The sequence below is a fragment of the Gymnoscopelus braueri genome, assembly GCF_963280865.1.
Source record: "Gymnoscopelus braueri genome assembly, chromosome: 6".
Classification (NCBI taxonomy): Eukaryota; Metazoa; Chordata; class Actinopteri; order Myctophiformes; family Myctophidae; genus Gymnoscopelus; species Gymnoscopelus braueri.
Genome location: NC_137607.1, coordinates 41,962,986 through 41,985,414, shown reverse-complemented (window position 1 = coordinate 41,985,414; position 22,429 = coordinate 41,962,986). Strand labels below are relative to the sequence as shown.

Sequence of the window (22,429 nt, the reverse complement as noted above, 5' to 3'; positions counted from 1 at the left end):
CCATGTACTGATGTTCTCATGTCTTACTAAATAAAGTACATCAATCAATCAATCAATCAAGCTAAAACGTTTGTGACGAATACAGCCTGCAGATGGCACTGTTTGCTTGTTTATGTTTGGATAACACCAGGCATATACTTGCCATTCCTGTGTCTGACTTCCTGGTAAGTAATGATAATAATTGCCAGATATAAACCTTAATAGTGTGTTGGTTTATCCAGTCTGGGTGTATTTTTAATCTTTCTAAAGTTAAACTATCGCTGCACATCTGCGGAGCTCTATGAAAAGGAGAAGTTCACCCATTTTCAACCTTCATACAAAATTGGTCCTCAATAATGATAAATATTAAATGGCACCATTAAAGTCTACTATGTCTCATTATTGGGCTATGCACAGTTCAGAAACATGTCTATCAATGACATCGATGCGGATTCCAAGAAATCTTGTTTGAAATGACCAAACCTGCCTACCGATGATGTCACTGGTAGGCAAGTGTCTGAACTGTCCACAGCCCTGGTCTGAGACACAGAGCGAGTAGACAGAAATGGCGCCATCTTATAATGAGCATTAGTGAGGACCAATTATCTATCTTACGGAATGTGTGTGTGTGTGTGTGTGTGTGTGTGTGTGTGTGTGTGTGTGTGTGTGTGTGTGTGTGTGTGTGTGTGTGTGTGTGTGTGTGTGTGTCCTGGCATAACTCGGGACAGTGCCCGACCGTTCAGTCTCAAACTTGGTACGTGTGTGTCATATAACCCTGAGGTGTTTGAGAAAGAGGAAAAAATTATCAGTCTGTTCGGGAGATTGTATGCATCGGCTTCCCTGATTCCACCAATCGGTGGAGCGTCGTCACGTCACGTTTGTGCCGCTAAGCCAGTATAAATCCCTGATTGGCTTAACTGATTGGCCGAGCTCCGTATAATATTTGTGCCGCATAGCCAATATAAATGGAACGACTTTTATCGTTCCACGTTATGCATGGCCCTAAATAGGCCTATTATGAAGATAAGGTTGAAAATAGGTGAAGTGTTCCTTTAACATGGGCCTCTCACCTGAAACTCTGCCCCTCTCACCTACATGAGCCCCTCCCCTCTCACCTGAAGCCCCTCCCCTCTCACCTGGAGTCTGTGTAGGGCCTCCTCTCTCTCTTTCTCCAGCTCACTGGCATCTGATTTCTTACTCTGCAGGGTTTGGATTTCCTGAAAGAAAGAGAAAAAAGAAGAAAAAATATATGAATACAGAACTACATGCTGCTTGGGTCCTCGATACGCACAGCGAGTTTGAGGTCGGTCGGTCAGATCTCCATGTATGCCTATATATGGGCGTATTGGTCGGATCGGCGGTTCTGAACAACTGCCTATCCGACTGACTTGACGCCGGGCACGGCACTCCTACAGGTCGACCACGGTCCGAGTTTGAAGCCGGACGGTCGGACGGTTCACGAGATACATGACTTTTTATTATTCATTTATTTATTTATTGTAAGAAAAAAACAAAACATTTCTGAAGTAGTGAAAATAGCAGCTCTTCAAGCTGCACTATTGTTGAAATACAGCTTAAATGGTTAATTCATAATGTACTTTTGTGCGTTTGGGTCCTGGGGGGGGGGGGGGGGGGTCTCTTCCTAAATATTAGTTGAGTTAAAAGTACCAAAACAAAGTACTTTAGTATTATGTACTCAGGTACTGTCCGCCACTGATATGCTAGTTCCTAGGTCCAGTTCTAAAAGCAGCCGAGTCATTTGTCACCTGCTGGCAGGATGAAACAGCAGTGTTTCACATTTCAGATTTGGGACACCTTGATGAGCCCCCCCCTCCCCTCCGAGGGCCAAGGAACATTTGGTTAGTGTATGTGAGTCTCACACAGGCCACAACGGGATGCAGCGAGCAGTGTGGAGGACAGACACACAGATCACACACGGTTAGACAAAGACGCCACAGCCAAGGACAGAATCCTTTTTTCTCCATCTTGGCGTCTTAAAATCTGCATCTCCGCATCAGCAGTGTGTCTGCCCGTTTGTGCTGCGGTGGGAAAGAGACGTTATCTGCACACTTAGTAAAGCAGTGATTCTAAACCATTTTAACGACATAAACCCTAGCATCCGTATTCCGTGGTCGAATGTTTGGGGAAAATAGCAGATCTGCAAACTCAGAAAATTGTGAGTTTTGGTGTAGAGGGAAATACTTGTTGCCAGTGTCCACACTTCGTAGCAGAGTTACAGATATGTACATTAAAGGATCTACACCATGAATTTAAAAATATATATATATATTTAATATCATATTGTTTATGTCCCTCAAACGTTTTTCAAAAGGTTTGAGCCTAAATCAAGCCTCAGATATACTCATTCCAACTAACTTCTCTCTGGCTTATAAAGCACTTTCACCTGCAATACCACATTGTCCTGTTTGGCACGGGGCGCTATTGAGCCAGTTTGTATGCATGTTATCTCCTGGTTCTGATTGTACCCGTCACGTCAGGGTCAGGGGTGCAAATCAGTTTGGCTTGTTTTGAGACCAATTTACAGAAAACCCCAGATTTGCTGTGAAAGCCTGACGGTGCGTTTTAACAGCGGGCGATTCAGGATAGTATTTTCCGGAAGTGCATTATATGTCTATGAGAGCCGGCAACTACTGGCGATAGGGCGAAGTGGGCGGGGGGGCGATGAAAGATGGATTTTCTTTATCTTTTGGGCGATCGCCCGAGAGTCGCCCGCTGTTAAAACGTACTGTGAGTGTTCAAACTGGGGTATTTTGGGGGATAGAAGAGAGGTAGGGGAGACCAAAAACACAAAAAAAAAAAAAAAAAAAAGGTAAAATTCATGGTGTAGTCCCTTTAAGGGTCCATTTGCTTCCTAACTATCAATTTTGCTTCCTAACTATCAATCAGTCAGTCAACTGAGGACCCCCAGGAAGCCCCTCAAGGACCCATGGGGGTCCCCGGACCCCACATTGAGATCCAGTGAAGTAAAGGCACATTTGACTCTAGATGGAAAAGTGGGGTGGGGGGGGGCGAAACATGCTATTTTCAAGTGGGTATAAGAAGCGAACGGGAGGTCGCGATGACATTTTTTTTTTCACGGAAGCACAGTGAAATCCTCCGAGATTAGTAACTATCAGGGGATCGATCATACTGGAGATAAATATTCTGTGGTTCTTGAAAGATTAGTCAGAATGCTTAAAAATGCTGGCAGAGCTACAGCCTGTTTTAGAAAACCCCTGGCAGTGAATGTGTTAATATAGCGTCACAATCATTTTAACCATATTTTATACTTTGGCTACTAAAAAATTGCAGATATACTGCTATTTTTGAAAAATCCCGGGCACAAAATATTTTAGAGATGGGGGTCCGCAAGCCAAATACATATCATTTTGGGGGTCCTTTACGTGAAAAAGTTTGAGAACCACTGTCCTACTGCATGCCTGTCTGTCAGACTCCTCTTCTGTGATCATTCCAGAAGAATCTTCTTTTTCTTTTCCATTCAAGGCTTTTTCTTTGTAGTTCTCTATAATAGGGGTTCTCAACCTTTCCACTAGAAAATCATGAAAGTGTTCACGGCTCACCCAGCTGACCGCTTAACGTTCGGTTGCCATGTTAAGTGGTCAGATGGCTGAAAAGCCTGGGTACCGAGGTTACTGAACCCTTAACTGCTCCTGATGCTCAAGGTTTCCTCTGACGTCAGCATATGTGTGCGTGTGTGTGTGCGCGTGTGCGCGCGTGTGCGTGTGCGTGTGTGTGCGTGTGCGTGCGTGCGTGTGTGTGTGTATATGGGTGAATGAATGTAATGCATATCGTTGCTGTCGGGCAGAAACATCTTATCACCAAATCTTTACTTTTTGTGTTTTTTCGTAAATGAACGCCCTACTTGATCATACTACAGCGTCACACAAAAGCATCAATAGTAGCTCTACAAGCTTGAAACGTGGCACGAAGCAACGTGCTTTGAATTTGTAGATCTGCTACTTTTGCCATTTCAGAATTTGAATCCTGAAAAGTAACAGTTTTGGACAGTTTCCACCCCAGAGACGTTAATGTAAAGTGCTTTGGATAAAGGCACTATATAAATGCACCATTCACTTACTCAGGGGAGAAATTACATTTTGACCTTCATGCAGTGCCACCAGATAGAAACACAGTAGTGAATCTAAATGTCTCAATAGCAGAGCAGGGAGACCAAATATAACCACCCCAAATTGTTGTGCAAGTTATATAGTATTAGCATACTCTACAGTTTGGTCGAAATAACATTTTATTCACACACAAAAAAGTTACATAGAGTAGCTTTAACTAGAGGCTCTAGCAATGTTGTTTGTGTCTTAGTGGTGTGTGTTTGATATTGTTTTTGTCCGTTTCTAATTCTAATGCAGAAAAGGCAAAGGCCACAACATCCACGTGTGCAAACAAAAGATTGTATTTTATTCTGTAAGAAATTACATTGTACTTTAACTCATTAAGACTTGAGGCCAATTCTACAAATGTCTTCTATGTCCTAGCAGTTTTCTGAAAAACTTATGTTGCTATATCAGTGGTGCTCAAACCTTTTTCATGTCAAGGACCCCCACAATTATATGTATTTGGCTGCAGACCCTCATCTCGAAATATTTCGTTCCAGGGACGACCAGAAGCATAGATTTGAGTTAAAAAATATTTTGAATAGCCAAAGAAATCTAAAATGACATACATGCTTTCCCGGTTTTAGTGGGTTAACCTTTCAACACAAAGACAGGAGAAGGTGAAAGAACAGCTGCAGGATTCCAGTACAAAGGACAGAGCAGTGAATCAGGGAGGAAAGAAAGATTCACCCAGAGCCTGGAGCCAAAAGGACAGACTTTAAATCACTTTACAGGACAATTTAAATACACTAGAGTAGACTAATACACTAGAACAGTGGATCTCAACCACCGCCCCCATATCCAGTATCCAGGTCCCTTACCGCCCTCCACACCCAATTGTAACTTAGGCTAAGTTTCTGCTTTGAAAATAAAGGTTTTATAATCTCCACCAGGCCAGACGGCCGAAGGCCGGAGACTATGTTTTCGCCTCTTTCCATCTGGTTGTTTGTTTGTAATCTCCGGAATCACTGGACCCATCGGTGTGAAACATTGCACACACACTCCCAGTAGGCCAATAAAGATATCAATTTTTTAAATTGGCCTCATGGTGGACGCTATAACAGACGGTTTCACACTTTAGCCTTAATAAAGAAATTAATAAATTTCCATTTATTTATGCCAGGTGCGTCCAGTGCAACGTGTCGCCTCGGAAAACTACGGAAAGTGTTGATAAAATAGAATCAATATTCGGTCACTGCATTGTCTATTTCTCGCTTCAAATGTTTTCAAAAACATTCTTGAGGGCAATACTTAGTTGTAAATTACATTGTGCGTTTGTTTACATGGCTGCCACGTTGGATACGGCAGAAAATCAAGCAGCGCAGCAGGTGCTCCGAGTCTTTGATTAGACAGCAGTCTGTAATCGAGCTCAGCGGTGATTACTCAAAAATAAAACACTGGTGAATTCAGTGATTGACCAATCACAATCAAGCATTCAACCAAGCCGTGTATTTAAGTGTAGTATAGTGTAGAGTGGAGTGTGTTCTTACTTGTTCTTTGTCTTGGAGCAGAGCTTGCAGCTCCTCTAGGGATCTACTCAGCTGCTCTCTGCCGGGGTCACTGGATGCAGGACGCCCACTCTGAGCCTCCAGCTCTGACACCTGCGCACACACACACACACACACACACACACACACACACACACACACACATCTCATGGTTAGACACAGGCAAAAATTACATTTTGTATGTGCTGTACACACATACGCCACACACAAAGTTACACACAGACACAGAGATATGCATGTCAATACAGATACTGTACACACAGGCACACACGTATACTGTGTATATACAGACACACAAACACAGGTTGCATGTATTGGCAGGATTTAACGGGGAAAGCGGATAGATTTTCTCTCAGCTGTTTCACTATACTTGTGAGTTCATCAACATGAATGCCAATTTTACCATTCCCCCCCCATTTTTAAACCGAACCCTAAAGTCAAAAATAGCTGATCACCTACACACTGTGAGCTTGTAGATCAGCTATTTTCAGCCTGAAAGTATAAATCAGGCAACCATTGCTCTTGTGAGGACCAGGGAAATTGTCACAATGTCTATTTTTCAATAGATTTGGCCCTCCAAGTATAGAAATAAGAGTACACGTGCGTGCATGCGCGCACACACACACACACACACACACACACACACACACACACACACACACACACACAAAGAGGGACCACACTGCTGAGTCCTTACTTTAAATTTAATGCTGGGAGGAATTCAACGTTACAGAAAAGCAGCTGGCTCTATTTGCTGGTGATTAGCATATAAACTGTGGGGCTTAAAGAGTTGAGTGGCAGTTTCAATAAACAGGCCTTTGAAGTGAGAACTTCTATCGACTCACATCTTCATTCAACTTGATAGCAGATCACAGAGGATGTGTGTGGAACAGTTGTTGCTTCATTTAAAGTCTTAAACACAGCTTATCATCCACATAGACACAAACAGAAGAGGCATGAAATTCAACAAGGCAAGGTTCAGCAGGGTCATCCATCGCCCACCGCTGGACGACAACTAATAGTCAGGAGTCCAGAACCCCAAGGTCAGATGAAAGTCAGAGGCAGGGCTGGGCAGTTAACAGAAAATATAATGAAACAGACATTTAGAACCAATAATCGAGAAGCAAGGTTTTATTGGTTATATATTGATATATAATATATTATATATCATATATCAATTAATCGACATGAAACTATTCCAATATTTTTTTCAAATATCATACTTGCACAATGGTAGCCTCGATCTCCAGGCTTTTATTGTTTAGTGTTGCTAAAAAATAAAAGCCTGGCCCAGCGCGTCGGTGTACTCGGTATAAGGAAGTGTTTCACTTCCCAACCAACCAGAGTGCAGTGGGCGTCGCTCGTAATGTTGTGTTAACGGGGCAGGGGTTGACGGACAGATCGGTGAACCAATGGGATCAGCCGCAGTCTCTCGCCGGCTCTTTACACCCGCCCCTCTATACACGAAATCAGGAGCATTGGGGCAGTCTAGCACAATGGTGGCATACAAAAATAGCTAAAATTGGCGATCTGCAAGCTCACAACGCATCACCTTACGATGCGTTGTGAGCTTTAGATCTGCTATTTTCACTAATTGTTTTCATTCATTAATAATGATCAAGGTAAAGGTTCGAAATAACGGTGATATTGATTTGAAGTGATATGGCCCAGCCCTAGTCAGAGGTCAAATACAAACAGCCGGACAGACAGACAAACAACAACAGCTGCAGAACAGATTCCACTAGTGGTGGACCGATTAATTTAGTTTTGGTGCTTCCTAGTCATCTATTATGCTTCCTTTGGTGCTTCCTATGGTGCTTCCCTGTCTCCTATGGTGCTTCCTATGGTGCTTCTTATGTTGCTTCCTACAGTATGGTGCTTCCCTGTCTTCTATGGTGCTTCTTATGGTGCTTCCTATGGTGCTTCCCTGTCTTCTATGGTGCTTCCTATGGTGCTTCCCTGTCTTCTATGGTGCTTCCTATGGTGCTATAGAAAAATGGTAAACACTTGGGTAAAGTACCTCCAAATCCAGCAGAACTTGAGTAAATGTACTTAGTTACTTTCCACCACTGCTCAGACCAGACGTCAACACTTCCACCCCCTCCCTCCCCTCCCCACCTCCTTTTCCTCTGTCAAACGGATTTTCCAAGCGTGTCTTTCTGCAACACGGTCCTGTCCATCTGAGCTCTTTGTGTGTGTGTGTGTGTGTGTGTGTGTGTGTGTGTGTGTGTGTGTGTGTGTGTGTGTGTGTGTGTGTGTGTGTGTGTGTGTGTGTGTGTGTGTGTGTGTGTTGCCCTCTCACAGCTGTCTGTGTCAGACCCCTAGGGGGCCCCTGATGCTAATGCTAATGCTAGCTGTACAGCTCTCCATCTCTGTGCCAATGTTGCCATGTCCACTTATTTTAAGCGACTTTGGGCTTGTTGTTCTGTAAAGTTGCTTGTAAATATTGGTAGTTGCGGGGTTTTTGGGCTTAAAGTGTAGTTTCTTATATGGGCTTGTTTCCTAAATGTTTAAATCAGTGGTTCTCAAACATTTTCATATCAAGGACCACCAAATTAATATGTATTTGTCCACGGCCCCCCAAGCCCCCCCCCCCCCCCCCCCATCTAAAAGTATTTTCTGACCCCCCCTGTGCTAGATTTGTGTTGTTAAAAGGTTTAAAAAAATATTCAAAAGGTTTCAAGATTTTTTGGAGATAGATAGATAATAGATAAAAGAATATCCAATGTATATAGGTTAGGCCAGCAGACAAAATGAAAATGAAATGTGAATTCCGCGACCGGGATGGTTTACCAGGCTACTCATGTGGTCGCTTCTTTTGGGCTTGTTTTCAGAGACCTAGTTGCTTATTTCTCTAGTAGAATCTGGCAACACTGAGCTTTCTCATCTCCTTGCTGCTCCACACACAGTTCCACATCACTGATCTGTTGCCGGGGCGGCATGGTGTGTTCCAATGGGAATCCTCCTCCTCTCAAAGCAACAGCACAATTATTTTAGCAGCTTAATCCCTATATCGTTGCCGTCAGAAACCTCTTATCTCCATATTTTAACTTTTTTTTTCTTTTTCGTAAATACACAAGAATGCTATACGAATGGCCCTTGATGTCACATGGGAGGACCACATGAGAAACGCAGGACCTCCGGAGGCCTCCCACGGGTCACAGACAAGATCAGAGAGAGAAGGACGAGGCTGGCTGGGCAGGAACTGGCAACAAGCTAACTCTGTGGGAGCCAACCCAAGGCACAGCTAGGAAGGGAAAGAGGCGCACAACCCACCTATGTAGACACACGGAGGTGAGGCTGTGTGGATGGCAGCGATTCAGGTGTCCCGAGTTGGTGTTGGCTAGAACAAGGGTTCCTACACTTTTCAGGCTGTGACCCCCCAAAATAATCATATTTGAACTCGGGACACCCTGTCAAGTACTTGGAATTGAAGCCATTGCATTTAGTTTGACTCGGTTAAGCAGAGAAGTATTGTGAAAATAGACGAACTACATGCTCGTAGATCGGCTATACACTACAGTGGGCTAGACCGCACTCTTGCATCGCATCGGCTTGGTGTGAAAGGCCCTTTAGAAATGGTGTTGCTCCAATGTGGGTGTTGGACTTCATGAGAGCAGCCTATGACATCAGTCGTCTATGATGCATCTCTATCTATATCCATCTATATATCGATGCACACAATGGCCGCTCTGCTTGTTCAATAGCCTAATTAGTCAATAGACTAATTAGGCTAATTAGCTCGGAAGAAATAACAGTTCATTACAGTTAAGGACACTATCTGCCATGGTTACTGTGTGTACTCTTATTTATTTTTGTCCTGCACTATGAAAGCACCGTTAAGGCTGTATAGTGTTGTATATTTTGTTCATAATCGATGGTGTTTCTTTGAGTGTGATGTCTTTTACCCTGTTGTACCTAAAGCACTTTCTTTTGCCCTGTAACGCACGCTCCTTAACTAACGTCCATAGCATTATCATGTACATTATATATCTGCTGCTATCACGCACCTTTATGTCTGACATCAGGTATTTACTGTACCACACCTTATGTCTTACCTCAGGTACTTACTACACCGGATAGATATACGCTATGTGTAAATATGTAGATAATTTGTTTGTTTTTATTGATCTATCTCCCTCTCTTCTTCTTCCCTTTCTCTTATGGAAATAACACAATCGATGGAGCTTGCACAAAAACAAATTTCACCCACTGTTTTACACCATTAAACCTGTGATGTGACAATAAAGTTCTGATTCTGTAACTGTATCTTAAGCTGCTGTGCTGCCTGTGGCGGCTGGATTTCCCTCCTAGGATCAATTATCTTATCTTATCTATGATGTATGACTGAAGTGTGTGAAGTGTAATATTTGAAGCTTCGTTGATATTTCAATTTATTTGGTTTGCTCTTACGTTTTCTTGATGCTACTGTGATAATTGAAATGGTAATAAGGTGGCCAAAATACCAAAAATCATCTTGTTGACTTAATTGTACTGTATGTTTAACTGTTATTTAAAAAAAAATCATGACCGAAACTCCAAATTTAGGCAAAGGTTTTAGCGCAGTCTCAGTCCCCCCATTTACTTCCATTACAAAATGTAAGCTCAATATTTCCAAAAAGTATAGATTAGAACAATTAGTGGAGGTATTTCTGTGGCCTACTGGCAGTGTGCATGTACATTTGGACGCTGAATGGTCCAACAGTTTGTGAGAAGAAAAAAATATATCCTGGTACATAATTTTGTTACATTAATAACATTTAATAGTTACTGTTTCAGAAGTTCTCTAGCGCAACAAAAAATCGATAGGCACCAGTATTGGTGTAACATGAGTGAAATAAGCCCAAGAAAAAGCTGATGCCAACATTTGGAGCAGACAAAGGAAAGCCAACAGATTGTCTTTGTCTCTCGTATGCTGTGCTCCTGTCCAGCACAGTCCCACAGGCAGTTCAATGTGAGGCTGTTGTGGTGGAAAGGAACTAAGTACATTTCATATCTGTGGGGTGGAAACCTCATATGTCTAAAACTGTTACTTTTCAGGATTCAAATAAAAAAATAGCAAAAGTAGCAGATCGACAAAAGGCTTCGCGCGCGTTTGGAGCTTGCGGATCTGCTACAATTTGTACTTTTGATTTTTTTTTAAAGCAAGTACTCCAGTACTTTAACTCCAGTCCAAATTTGACACAGCAACCTTCCCTTGTATTTGAGTAACATTTGACCAGGAGTATCCATCCTTAGACTCAAGCACTGGGGTTGAGTACTTTATTGGTCCACCACTGACTCAGACAGTGACGGAGGCCTGCCTGAGGAAAACAACACTGTTTGTTCTGAGACGACTAGAGTAAGAACAACAACAACTTGGCTGTTGGTTCACCCTCTCATCCTGGGGTAATTTGTTCTTTTCTTTGAACTAGGTCAGTGCCGAAGACTGACCTAGACTGTGTGTGTGTGTGTGTGTGTGTGTGTGTGTCCTATCCTAAAACAGAATTAAGACGCTTGTTTGTCTCCAGCTACGCTACGCCAAATCCTGGAAGACTGTTCCAATTCCTGCCACCTGGCTGACTTTGTAATGTAGGAGAGGAGAGGAGAGGAGAGGTGGTTGAAGGGGGGATAACCTCTCCCTGTGCTCAGAGAGATGGATAATTTTCCTTGGAAACAGAACCAGCTGTCTGTTTAATAAAGATTACATTTAAAGATCATATTTAAGCATCTGTGATTTACTAGACAGCTTAGTGGAGAGAGAGAGAGAGAGAGAGAGAGAGAGAGAGAGAGAGAGAGAGAGAGAGAGAGAGAGAGAGAGAGAGAGAGAGAGAGAGAGAGAGAGAGAGAGAGAGAGAGAGAGAGTGTGTGTGTGTGTGTGTGTGTGAGATACTAGTTATACTATGCAGATGCATGTTCGTTTCTCGTTCACATACATACAAATGTTAAACATCTTATTTAGATTTTGGCATTTACCTTGTATCCTAGTTATACATTATTTTCACATCACAGATTTGGTTGTAGGTTTTTTCTTTTCGTTTTGTTTTTTGGTAAGAGCTCCATCCTTTACAACTGTGGTTCTAACCCTAACTGTTTCATGTCAAGGAAATTCAAATGAATATGTATTTGGCCGCTAACCCCATCTGAAAAGATTTTGCGCCAGGGCCCCCAGAATATTTTTTGTTTGTTAATAATTTTCTAAAATAGATTTTTCAAAAACATAAAAAATAGCCAATCTACAAGCTCACAACACATTGCATTGCGACACGTTGTGAGCTTGTACATTGGCTATTTTTGAATAGCCAAAGTATAAAATAGGGTTAAGGCCTTTGCAGACAGGGTGCGATTTTTCGCACGGAAAAAACGGACAATATCATTTTTTAAATGAACACATGGTTCTCAATGACTTCATGCACACCGGCTCCGAATTTACCGTGCGGCGATGCGATGCGGCGATGCGTTTTTTTTCCAATCGAACCCAGTTCGATTTGTGCGTCTTTTCGCATGCGTTAAAAACTGATTGACTAATCGCACCCTGTCTGCAAAGGCCTTTAGAGTGGTTAAATGATTTTGATGCTATATCAATTAATTTCACTGGGGACCCCCTGGAACCCCTCCTAATTTTGCTGGAGACCCCCTGGAACCCATGGGGGTCATCGTACCCCACTTTGAGAACCCCTGCATTACATTGTAGCACTAACTTGTTCTATTTTCATTCTCTTTACGTGAGCATTTACTCTGTCGTTTGTGGCAGTTTGTAAGTGGCTCTGGATGAGAGTGTTTGCTAAATGCCTAAATTGTAACTAGTGTGTGTGCATTGTAACTTAACGTGCCTCATTAACGCAGGCTGGTGGAGCCTGACCAACAGTCTGTGTGCAGTCCGAAGATTACATGGTTATATTTGTGCTCTGTGATTTTAATACAGGCCATGTCAACAACAAAACTGCAAGAAGCGGACAGAGAGGAAAATAATATCCAAATAATCATTTACAGTATATATCTTATATAGAAAGTCTTTATGAAGACCTTGCTGTAATATTAAAGGGAAATCAAGATGGTTTTCAATAGGGATGCATCAATTATCACAACATATAAACATTGGCTATAGGCTACTGCCATCACTGAATGTCAACCTATTATCGGGAATATCACTAGTTTTCAACATTATCTATTTGTTGTAGGATTAACACTAAGAGTAACATTAGAAGTCATGAGTCTTATTCACGTCTCTGAAACATCTCAGGTGTGCCGAACATTCACAGACAATCTGTGTGTGAAAACTATAACCCTTTGTTCCTGCTTTTACCTGCTGCCCTCAGTAGCTATTGTGTTACAAAAATAAACATTTACACAGTGATAAAGAGGCTGTTTTGCACAGATATGAATACAGGTATGCTATGAGGTTTTGACTTGACCTTTAGGTGTTCCTTGGGCACGTTTGAAAACCACTGCATTAGCATGTGTACTCTAAAAAGTACCGCAGTTTGTCTATTTCTGTTACTGTACATTTGTATGAGGAAAAGTTTGTGGCAAGTGGTGGCTGTGTCATTTTGGAACTAAACTCTTCATATACATACCGTACATAAACACACAGTATATTCTACAGAAACCGCAAAAATCACTGTCCAGTGAGAGCCTCATCCTTTGGAGGAACCTTTAAACACAGGAATGTAAGACACTGTAATGTTTAATTAAAGTAGATATGTATGAGTAGGAGACAAAATGGTAATAAATGCTATTCCCACTTGGGCTACCCTAGTCAAAAAAGTCTGGACACGCCACTGGTGGGGAGGCCAAAACAGAACTGGAGAAGATTCAAGATTAATAATGTTCAATTCAATTTTTGAATAGCACCATTTCTCACCGTCTTTCCTCTAAAACTGCAGCACTGATGGTGGTTTATTTGGTAGCATTTTGTAGTGTGTGTGACTGACTGACTAGTTGTACTAATTGCATTAACTGTTCAACAAGGTGGGAGAGTGGAGAGTGGAGAGGTGCGCTGCGACGTCAACAGCCGCCCTCCCCCTCCACAGCATAGCAGGCTCCCAGTTCCAGGCAGCAGACAGACAGGCAGTATCAGGCAGTTAATTCACCCATGCACACAGTGATGTGACTTGCAAACGAGCGATAGAATACCGATCGCGCAAGTGTCATCATTAATTTCAGAATACTACACTACCAAAAAAAAAAGAACAGGGCCGGTCAATCACAGGGCCCTGAGTGTAGACACTGATTGGCTCTCCCATTTTTTGTTTTCTGCAAAACGCCCACCCCGCGCTTGGGCCAGACTGATCTGCAGAAGACACATGCTGATGTGAATTCACACGACTGGGATGGTTTACCAGGCTAGAAGAAAACTGCCCATGCCCAAAACCGAGTCCGTTGGCGGGGTGTGATAGTGACCCTCTACTCCACCTATGAATCAATGTGGGGGTCCTTGTCATGAAATAGTTTGAGAACCACTGCCCTACACGGTATACAGGACTCAAAGGCCTCACCTGGCTCCGCAGTCTGTCCGTCTCTTCCTGGTACTCAGCTAGCTGGTTCTTCCATTCCTCCACGCTGTTGTTAGCTTCCTGCAGCGCTGCTACTAGCTTAGCATTACTGTCCTGAAGGGTGAACAGCTCCGCCTCGAAGTTTATGTCACACACCGAGCTGCTGAGAGAAACATACCATATTTATATAACAAACAGATACATACCAATCACAGATGCATACACACACACACACACACACACACACACACACACACACACACACACACACACACACACACACACACACACACACACACACACACACACACACACACACACACACACACACACACACACACACACACACACACACACACACACACACACACACACACACACACACTTCTAGAGGGCTTGGCCCCTGGGTGCCCATGTGTGAAGTCAAGGTTGTTCTCAAACGTTTTAACTTCAAGGACCCTCTGATTGGTATGCATGATTAGGCCATAACTCTGAGTGTACAAATTGAACCAAATGGACACTTCCATTTGTACACTCTCAAGAGCTACAGATCTGTAAAGGTCCATTTGGTTCCCAACTACTGTATCAACAACTTAGCTGAGGACCCCCTGGAAACCCCACCAAGGACCCCTGGGGGGTCCCTGGGGGGTCCCTGGACAACACTTTGAGAACCACAGGTCTGGGAGTTCGAATCCACCGCGGTGCATCCAGCTTGGCTGAGTGTCTTCTAAACGAATTGGTTGTGTTTGGGGGAGTGAAGCGAAGTGGGGAGGGTGATATGTGTCACTGCACGTACTCCTACAGGCTGGGGGACAGCGCCTGTCAGCAGAGAGTGTTGAGCAGGAGGAGTAGGACGGAGGCACTACGTCTTCCCAGTGGGGGACCCTCACCGTCATGTCCCCTACCACTCTCTCAGGTCTGGTGACGCCAACCTCATTGAGGTCCCCCAGGACCAAAGTGCTGTACATGGGGCAATAGGGCTTTTGCTGCCCCAACCCTGTGGAATGCACTCCACAATGCTCTCAGAGAAGCCCCCACCCTCCAAACCTTCAAAACTGCTCCCAAAACCCACCTCTTCAATATGGTTTTCCCCAGCTAACTGCACACCCCCTCTGTCACACCATTCCACTGTTTTTATTAATTGTATTCCATAGTCCTTAGCCTTTTCTTAGTGTTTTTCCTAATGAAGTAGATTTTCTTTTGTTTCTTTTTTTCTCTCCCCCCCCCCCCCCCCCCCCATGTAAAGCGTCTTTGGGTACTTCGGATATACATTTGAGATATAATTATTATTAACAGCAGGGGCAAGCAGAGGGAGGAATTAATTAACTAAATTGGGAGACAAAAGGGCTGAAAATAATTGCCTACTCTAAAATAAGAAAATAAAAAAGAGTGAGAGAGAGAGAGTGAGTGAGTGAGTGAGTGAGTGAGAGGAGAGACAAAGAGTTGTGTTGCCCATGGCGAGCAGATGCATCAAGCCTAATCCAAATGTAGAGCTGGTCACCATGGCAACCAGATCAAAGCCAGCATGTGGCTGTATTCACACAGTAAGTACAGATATAGTATTGGTGTTCACAATCACAGTAATAACAAACCGGAACAGGAAAGGTCAGATTACGCAGCTGCTCAAGTCGATTCCAACAAGTGAGTCAGCCAAGGAAATTGGACGTGTTTTTCTTTTGGAGAGGAGTGGGCAAAATGATTGATCTGATTCTTGAGCACGTTGACGCTAGAGCAGTGGTTCTCAAAGTGGGGTCTGGGGACCCCCAGGGGTCCTTGGGGGGGTTCCATTTATACGTTGGCTATTCAAAAATAGCAGATCGACAAGCTCACAGCGCGTCACTTTGTGCCGCGCTTGCACAGAAATGTTATAATTTAATAAATGTAGATAGATAGATAGATATATTTGTATCATAGTGTCCTGCACCACAAGATGCCCAGCCTGCACGGGCTTACAAGACACTCACAAAATGTACATACACCAAGATGTCCACAAACATAAATAAATAAATACATAAACATATTGATTGTCCGGGCTGTGAGTTATGGATACACCGTTCTCCAAAGCAACTGCCATGCCTTCTCTATGAATTTCCTAATACAAAACCTTCTCTAAATCTTCTCTTCTGGGGGTCCCGGGCACAAAACATTTTCAGATTGGGGTCTGCTGGCAAATACATATCAATTTGGGGGTCCTTGACAGTTTGAAAACCACTGCACTAGAGCAGTGGTTCTCAAACAGTCGTCCATGGCATAATTACGGGTGATCCATGGGAAAATGTTTTTAAATGTTCAACACATATATATTGCACCTTTGTTGAATGAATGTATGAAAATATGTAAAAAAAAATCATAAATCCATCAATTTTTAAAAAAGTTTATAGGTGTAGTGTGGGGAAACAAGCTTGAAACGGAATATTGACTTTTAATGCCTTGATATATTTCATTGCGTGTGAGATGTCGTGCACCAAAAGTAGCAGAACAACATACAACAACATACAACAACTTGAGCGGCCATTTTCGGTAGCATAAAACTAGCGGTCAAATATTAATAAAGAAATACTAATAAAACTGAAGAAATGACACCGTTATGCATTCTTGAATATGTACTAAAATATTGTCTCTGTCAGGTGGTCCAAAACTGTTACTTTTCAGGATTCAAATTTTAAAGTATCAAAAGTAGCAGATCTACAAGCTCGAAACGCGTTTCGAGCTTGCAGATCTACTACTTTTGATGCTTTTGTGTGACGCAGTAGTATGATCAGTAGTATGATCAAGTAGGGCATTCATTTACACAAAAAGGGTAAATATGGAGATGAGAGGTTTCTGCCCGACAGCAACGATATAATGTTCTGGGGAGGTGGGGTGGGGCGGTCCTCGAGGATTGTTTCAAAATACTTGTTCAGAGCTCAAAATAGGTTGCAAAGCACTGCACTAGAGGAGAATTAATGCTAACCATCGGCCTCAACTGACTCCAGCTGGCTGATCTACAATCTGGTTTCAGATCACACGCACGTGCAATACAACTCGTCTCACAGGGGGAGCCAGGTCTGCAGCCACAGTGAGCTGTGCAGATCATAAATAATGATATAAGCTTTTAACAATCATTACAATTACAGTCAGTACAAACCAGCACTGGAATTTAATCATTTTAGAGGCATGGCCACTGCGGTGGTGTCGATTTGTTTTTGAGGGCACAAAGGCAAAATGCCAGGGCAGCAACGCCATAAATGTAATTAAGTCCACAGAAATAATAATTTTAACTTTAAGGGGTAAGGAAAGGTTTTATTTTTAATACATAGTATATCTATCAGTGAAATAAATACATTAAAAAGCTTTTTGTTTCACAATATAAGTTATTGGTATTTACAAATTTACTATGTTAAGATTGCCTAGACTAGAGAGTGGATGAGCAGGCGGACCGACGATGGCCGTCACATTCGGACTTACAAGGAGCACCGTTGCTCTGATCCGCACCAAACTTGGCACAAACACTATTTATGACAATAGTCACACACAAAAAAAAAACGAATAAAAAAACTAAATTGCACACATAAGGGGCGCTACAGCAGTGTTACAGCAGTGTTTAACACTTCAAATGGCCATAGCTCAGTGACCATTGCTCTAATCCAGGGGTTCCAAAAGTTGGGGTCGGGACACTGACAGTGGGGTCGCAAAATTATTTTGGGTCATAAAAAAAAACATTGTTTTTTTATTTTTATGACAAATAATGACAAATAGTACATTTTACTATTTTAATACATTACAAATGCGCACCGAACGTTTATGTGCAAAAATGACCTCCAGGATTAGGTAGGTCAATGGCCGCATTATTTTGGGGTCGCGGGCTGAAAAGTTTGGGAACCCATGCTCTAATCTAATCGCAATATAGGACTGAATTTCAAAATCCAGTAAAAAAAATTTATCTCTTGAGTCAAAAGTTTATACACTCTCAATCTATATCAATGATTACTATCACAATATAAATCTATTTAACACTTATAGTAACAAAAAGAATATCACTTAATGCACCTTTCACTGATGCTGGAAGTCAATGGAGGCCGGATTGTGCTGAAACTTTGCCCATCTAAGGAGATGGTACTGACGTACTGAGCTGAGGTAATCTAAATAGGTAATCTTTTATAGTCAATAAAATCGATTAATTTGATAACTTTTTGCACCCCTAGTCTTGATGAAAACTAGTTCCAGAGCGGTACAGATGAACATCCATGGAGTATTATTTATTCGTACCCTTCTGACAGCATCTTCTTGATCCTCTCCTTCTCTGAGGTCAGCTCTACCTCGGCACTCTTACTGCGCACCAGTTTGTCCGGTTCCCCTGGACCGTTGACCGTCAGGAGGGGGGGGGAGTGGCGGTCCTCAGACAGTTCCTGAAGAACAAACAGAAAAAACAGGTACATGCTGAGTGGCGGTCCTCAAATGGCTCCTGAACCACAGACACAAAAACGGGTACATGCCGAGTGGCGGTCCTCAAATGGCTCCTGAACCACAGACACAAAAACAATTACATGCTGCTGTGTCAATGAACTGCTGTTATTACTCTGCGTTTACAGTAGAAGTGTACAGCAGTGGTTCTCAAACTTTTTCATGTCAAGGACCCAAATGGATGTGTATTTGGCCGTGGACCCCCATCTGAAAATGTTTTGCCAGGGACCCCCCAGGAGAGAAGATAAATGCAAATTCTTTCAAAATATTTGAATCATTTTGGGAAACATATTTTTATCATAGCAGATGTACAAGCTCGCACAGCAGCACGAAGTGACGCGCTGTGAGCTTGTACAGCTACTATTTTTGTATATAAAATGTATAAAGTGGTTAAAATGACTGTGATGTGCTGTATTAACAAATTTAGCTGGGGGGCCCCTGGAACCCCCCCAAAGGACCCCTGGACCCCACTTTGAGAACCACTGGTGTACGGGCCATGAAATGATTTACTTCCTCTAACAAGTGGAGTCACCCAGGGAAGCATTCTTCTAGGTCCACTGTTCTTTTTGCTATATATAAATGACATGCAGTCAGCCTGTGACTGCAATCTGTATCTTTTTGCTGACGATGCGGCTCTTCTTGTCTCCCATCAAGACAACTTTTAGAGGTACACGTAGAAAGAGTGCTTAGTTTAGAGCTACTCAAGATCAGCTCCTGGTTAGTGGACAATAGGCTACATCTTGGTAAAACAAGAGTCGATTCTCTTTGTGTCCAACACTATACTAAAGAAGTCCCCTGGGTTCAGAGTTGTAGTTGGTGACTTTGAAGTTTCGGCTAAGGACTCAATCAAGTACCGTGGCAATATATTAGACAATAACCTATCCGGAGAGAGCATGGCACTGCAGGTCATAAATAAGATTAATCAAATAGTGAAATTCCTTGCTAGAACATCTTCATTATTAAATAGAAATGCTCTAAAAATATTGGCAGGGGCTCTGGTCCAATGTCATTTTGATTATGTAAGCTCTTCATGGTAAAGTACACAGGCATATTTGCAACTTTGAAAGATAAGCTACAAAGTTCACAAAATAAACTAGTTAGGGTTATCCTAAAGCTCCACCCCAGAACACACCTTCTCCCTGCTCACTTTAATAACCTCAAGTGGCTCAGATTAGTTTCATTAATACAACTGTGGTTGGTCCACAAGATAAGAAACAAGGTCACTCCGAGATATCTCCATAATTATTACTCTGACGTTCATAATCATTTCACAAGACGTAGCGCCACCGACCTTGTTTTATCTTTATTTATTTTAAATGTATTGTACATTGTACTGCATGCTGTATCTTTATACTATTCCTTTTCCTCCTGCCTTTTGTGGAATGTACATCCACGTACCCATGTCTCTTGCACACACACACACACACACACACACACACACACACACACAAGAAAAATAATAGTAATTTAACTCACTCCTAAACACTCATGACATGCACACACACTGACTTATTATCACTTTTCATATACATCTCACATTTTACAAGGGGCCGCAATGGAAATAAGCTTTTAGCTTTTTTGTTTTATCCTTTTGATAGGGATGTATTTCTGTACATAAACATTGTCAATAAACATATCAATCAATACTTTACAACACAACGCATTGTGAGCTTAATTGCGATTATCTCAAATCATTGTGATTACGTAATAATTGTGACAGGCCTAGCCAACCAGCCACAAGAACCCCCACGGGGCCAACTAAATTCCCCTTTATGCCAAAAATAACACTAAAACACATCTAGTCAGCAAAGGTAAAGGTAAATAGTCACATAAGCAGATTGAAGAGAAAACAATTAAGGTAAACAATGAACCTAGTCAAACAACATGCTAAATAGCATATTATACATGGGTACACGTAGCTGTACATTTGTGGTCAAGAAAAACTAATCTACAGTATATAACAAAACAACATATATCTGCATAGTAAACTAGCATCTATTGAACAAAAGGTGAAAAGAAGGTTTTCAAGGAGAGAGGCGTGCTAGGGAGTGAAGTGGAATCTAAAGAGGTGAGTGCTTAGTTGTGTCTGAAGAGTTAGGTCTAGTTAGGTCCCCAATGCAGTTATGACTGCATTGGGGAGTTTATTCCACAATGTGGGAGCCAGGAGGGAGAAGAGTGTAGGACTGTCTAACTTTGGGTAAAAGACTCTGCAGAGTTAAGACCAGAACTGTGGTTAATATGTTCATTACTGTTATCTCTGAAGACACCAAAACATATTCCAAACCAAATGTAAAGTTGTTTTGCAAATGAATTATTGAATCTTAAGTGCCGATGCTTGGAGAGTACACTAAATCATTTATTTATCCAGACTTCTGAAGATTGCTCGGTTTTGCAGCAACATTGCAGTACTACAAGTTCTCCATTACTTGACAAATCTGGGCTGCATGCGCTGGCCTCAGTCAGTAAGTAGCGTGGATTCCAATCAACAACACATCCTGACAGTCAATCCCCTGGAGCAGACTGAAAGCATGGCGGGGAGCCGTAAACAACAGTTACATTCCATATTCATTGGCGTTGGCCTGGTGCATTCAGACGCCTTCAGCAAGACAAGACAGCCACAGCATCTATGCCTGTTATGTCTCTAGAGTTACAGTATATCGTCTCTGTCGGGTGGAAACCTGTCCAAAACTGTTACTTTTCAGGATTCAAATTCAAAAATAGAAAAAATAGCAGATCTACAAACTCGGAACGCGGCGCTTTTGATACTTTTGTGTGCCGCTGTAGTATGATAAAGTAGGGCGTTAATTTACAAAAAAACACAAAAGGTTAAAATATGGAGAAAATAGGTTTCTGCCCGATAGTGACGATATACTTGCTGTCAAGGCAGAAACCTTGTATCTCCAATTTAACATTCTACTTCGTCATTGAGGAAGAAATGATATGGCTGCTTATATCTAACCTTTATACAGTATGTTACTATCACTTATAATACTTCTACTATACATTATGATATTTGACAGCTTGTAAGAGCCTAAATGTCTCCACTAGGCCTAATAGCTATTGTTTTGGTACAGCCTATCTTGTTATGGTTCAGTTTGTCCTTCAGGCAGCTACAGTATAACTATGATCTCTGCCCTGTGCTCGTGGCAGAACTACCGTACCACTGACATGAGTGTTAATATACTTCTGACCATGATATCATGTACATAAAGCATAACCACCTCCACCTAGAATATTGACTCCTATGTGCCTTATCGATTGCTGATTTATCCAGAATTCCACGACATCATACTACGCGTGACACAAAGTAAGCAGGTCGGAGAGGCTTATTGTCGGTATCAGCCAATACACGCGTGAGTATATCCCTGTTACAATGTGCTAGATAGACTCCTGGGAGATGGATTTCTGAGGTGGAGCGCCACACCTACCATCAGCTCCCAGTACTTACTGCAGGACTTGCCGTGCCACCCAAGCCGTGCTACTCATACGCCGAGTTGGCCGGTGCCCGGGATCGAACACATGACCCTGTGGTCCAAAGGCGAGAGCTCTACCGCCTGAGCTACCCGGTCGGTAGCTAAACACAAAAGCAGCAAAAAAATGCCGACTTCTGACGATTTCCGCTACTTACGGTGTGCCGTGATCTTTCTTAGTTTCATCATAAAACACAAACAAACTGCTTCACAATGGTGCTGGTTTCACCAATGCTGGTGTAACCTGTAAGAGAACCGCTTAGAAATCAATATTTTGTTATTATGTTCCCCCAGAATAGGGACACTACAGTTCAAGTGGTCAATATTAGGTTACAAGGTGGTCTTTATTGTTACATCTTATGTACATGCACATATTATTTAATGTATGTTATGTTCTCAATATACAGTAGCTATAACTAATTTCA

At 42.3% G+C, this 22,429-nt stretch overlaps 1 protein-coding gene across 3 annotated transcripts in view; it reads right to left on the bottom strand.

Annotated features, from left to right (window-relative positions):
* LOC308087349 (homer protein homolog 3-like) overlaps positions 1 to 22,429 on the bottom strand; it is a 77,987-nt gene that overhangs the window by 3,946 nt on the left and 51,612 nt on the right. For 2 of the 3 annotated variants that reach the window (XM_080431128.1, XM_080431130.1), the window contains 4 exons: positions 18,340 to 18,479; positions 14,095 to 14,254; positions 5,600 to 5,710; positions 1,116 to 1,196 (listed from right to left, as the gene is read on the bottom strand). In XM_080431128.1, the coding sequence (XP_080287254.1) occupies positions 1,116 to 1,196; positions 5,600 to 5,710; positions 14,095 to 14,254; positions 18,340 to 18,479 (492 nt within the window). The remainder of the gene's footprint in view (positions 1 to 1,115; positions 1,197 to 5,599; positions 5,711 to 14,094; positions 14,255 to 18,339; positions 18,480 to 22,429) is intronic. The other variant, XM_080431129.1, reaches the window with a different exon arrangement.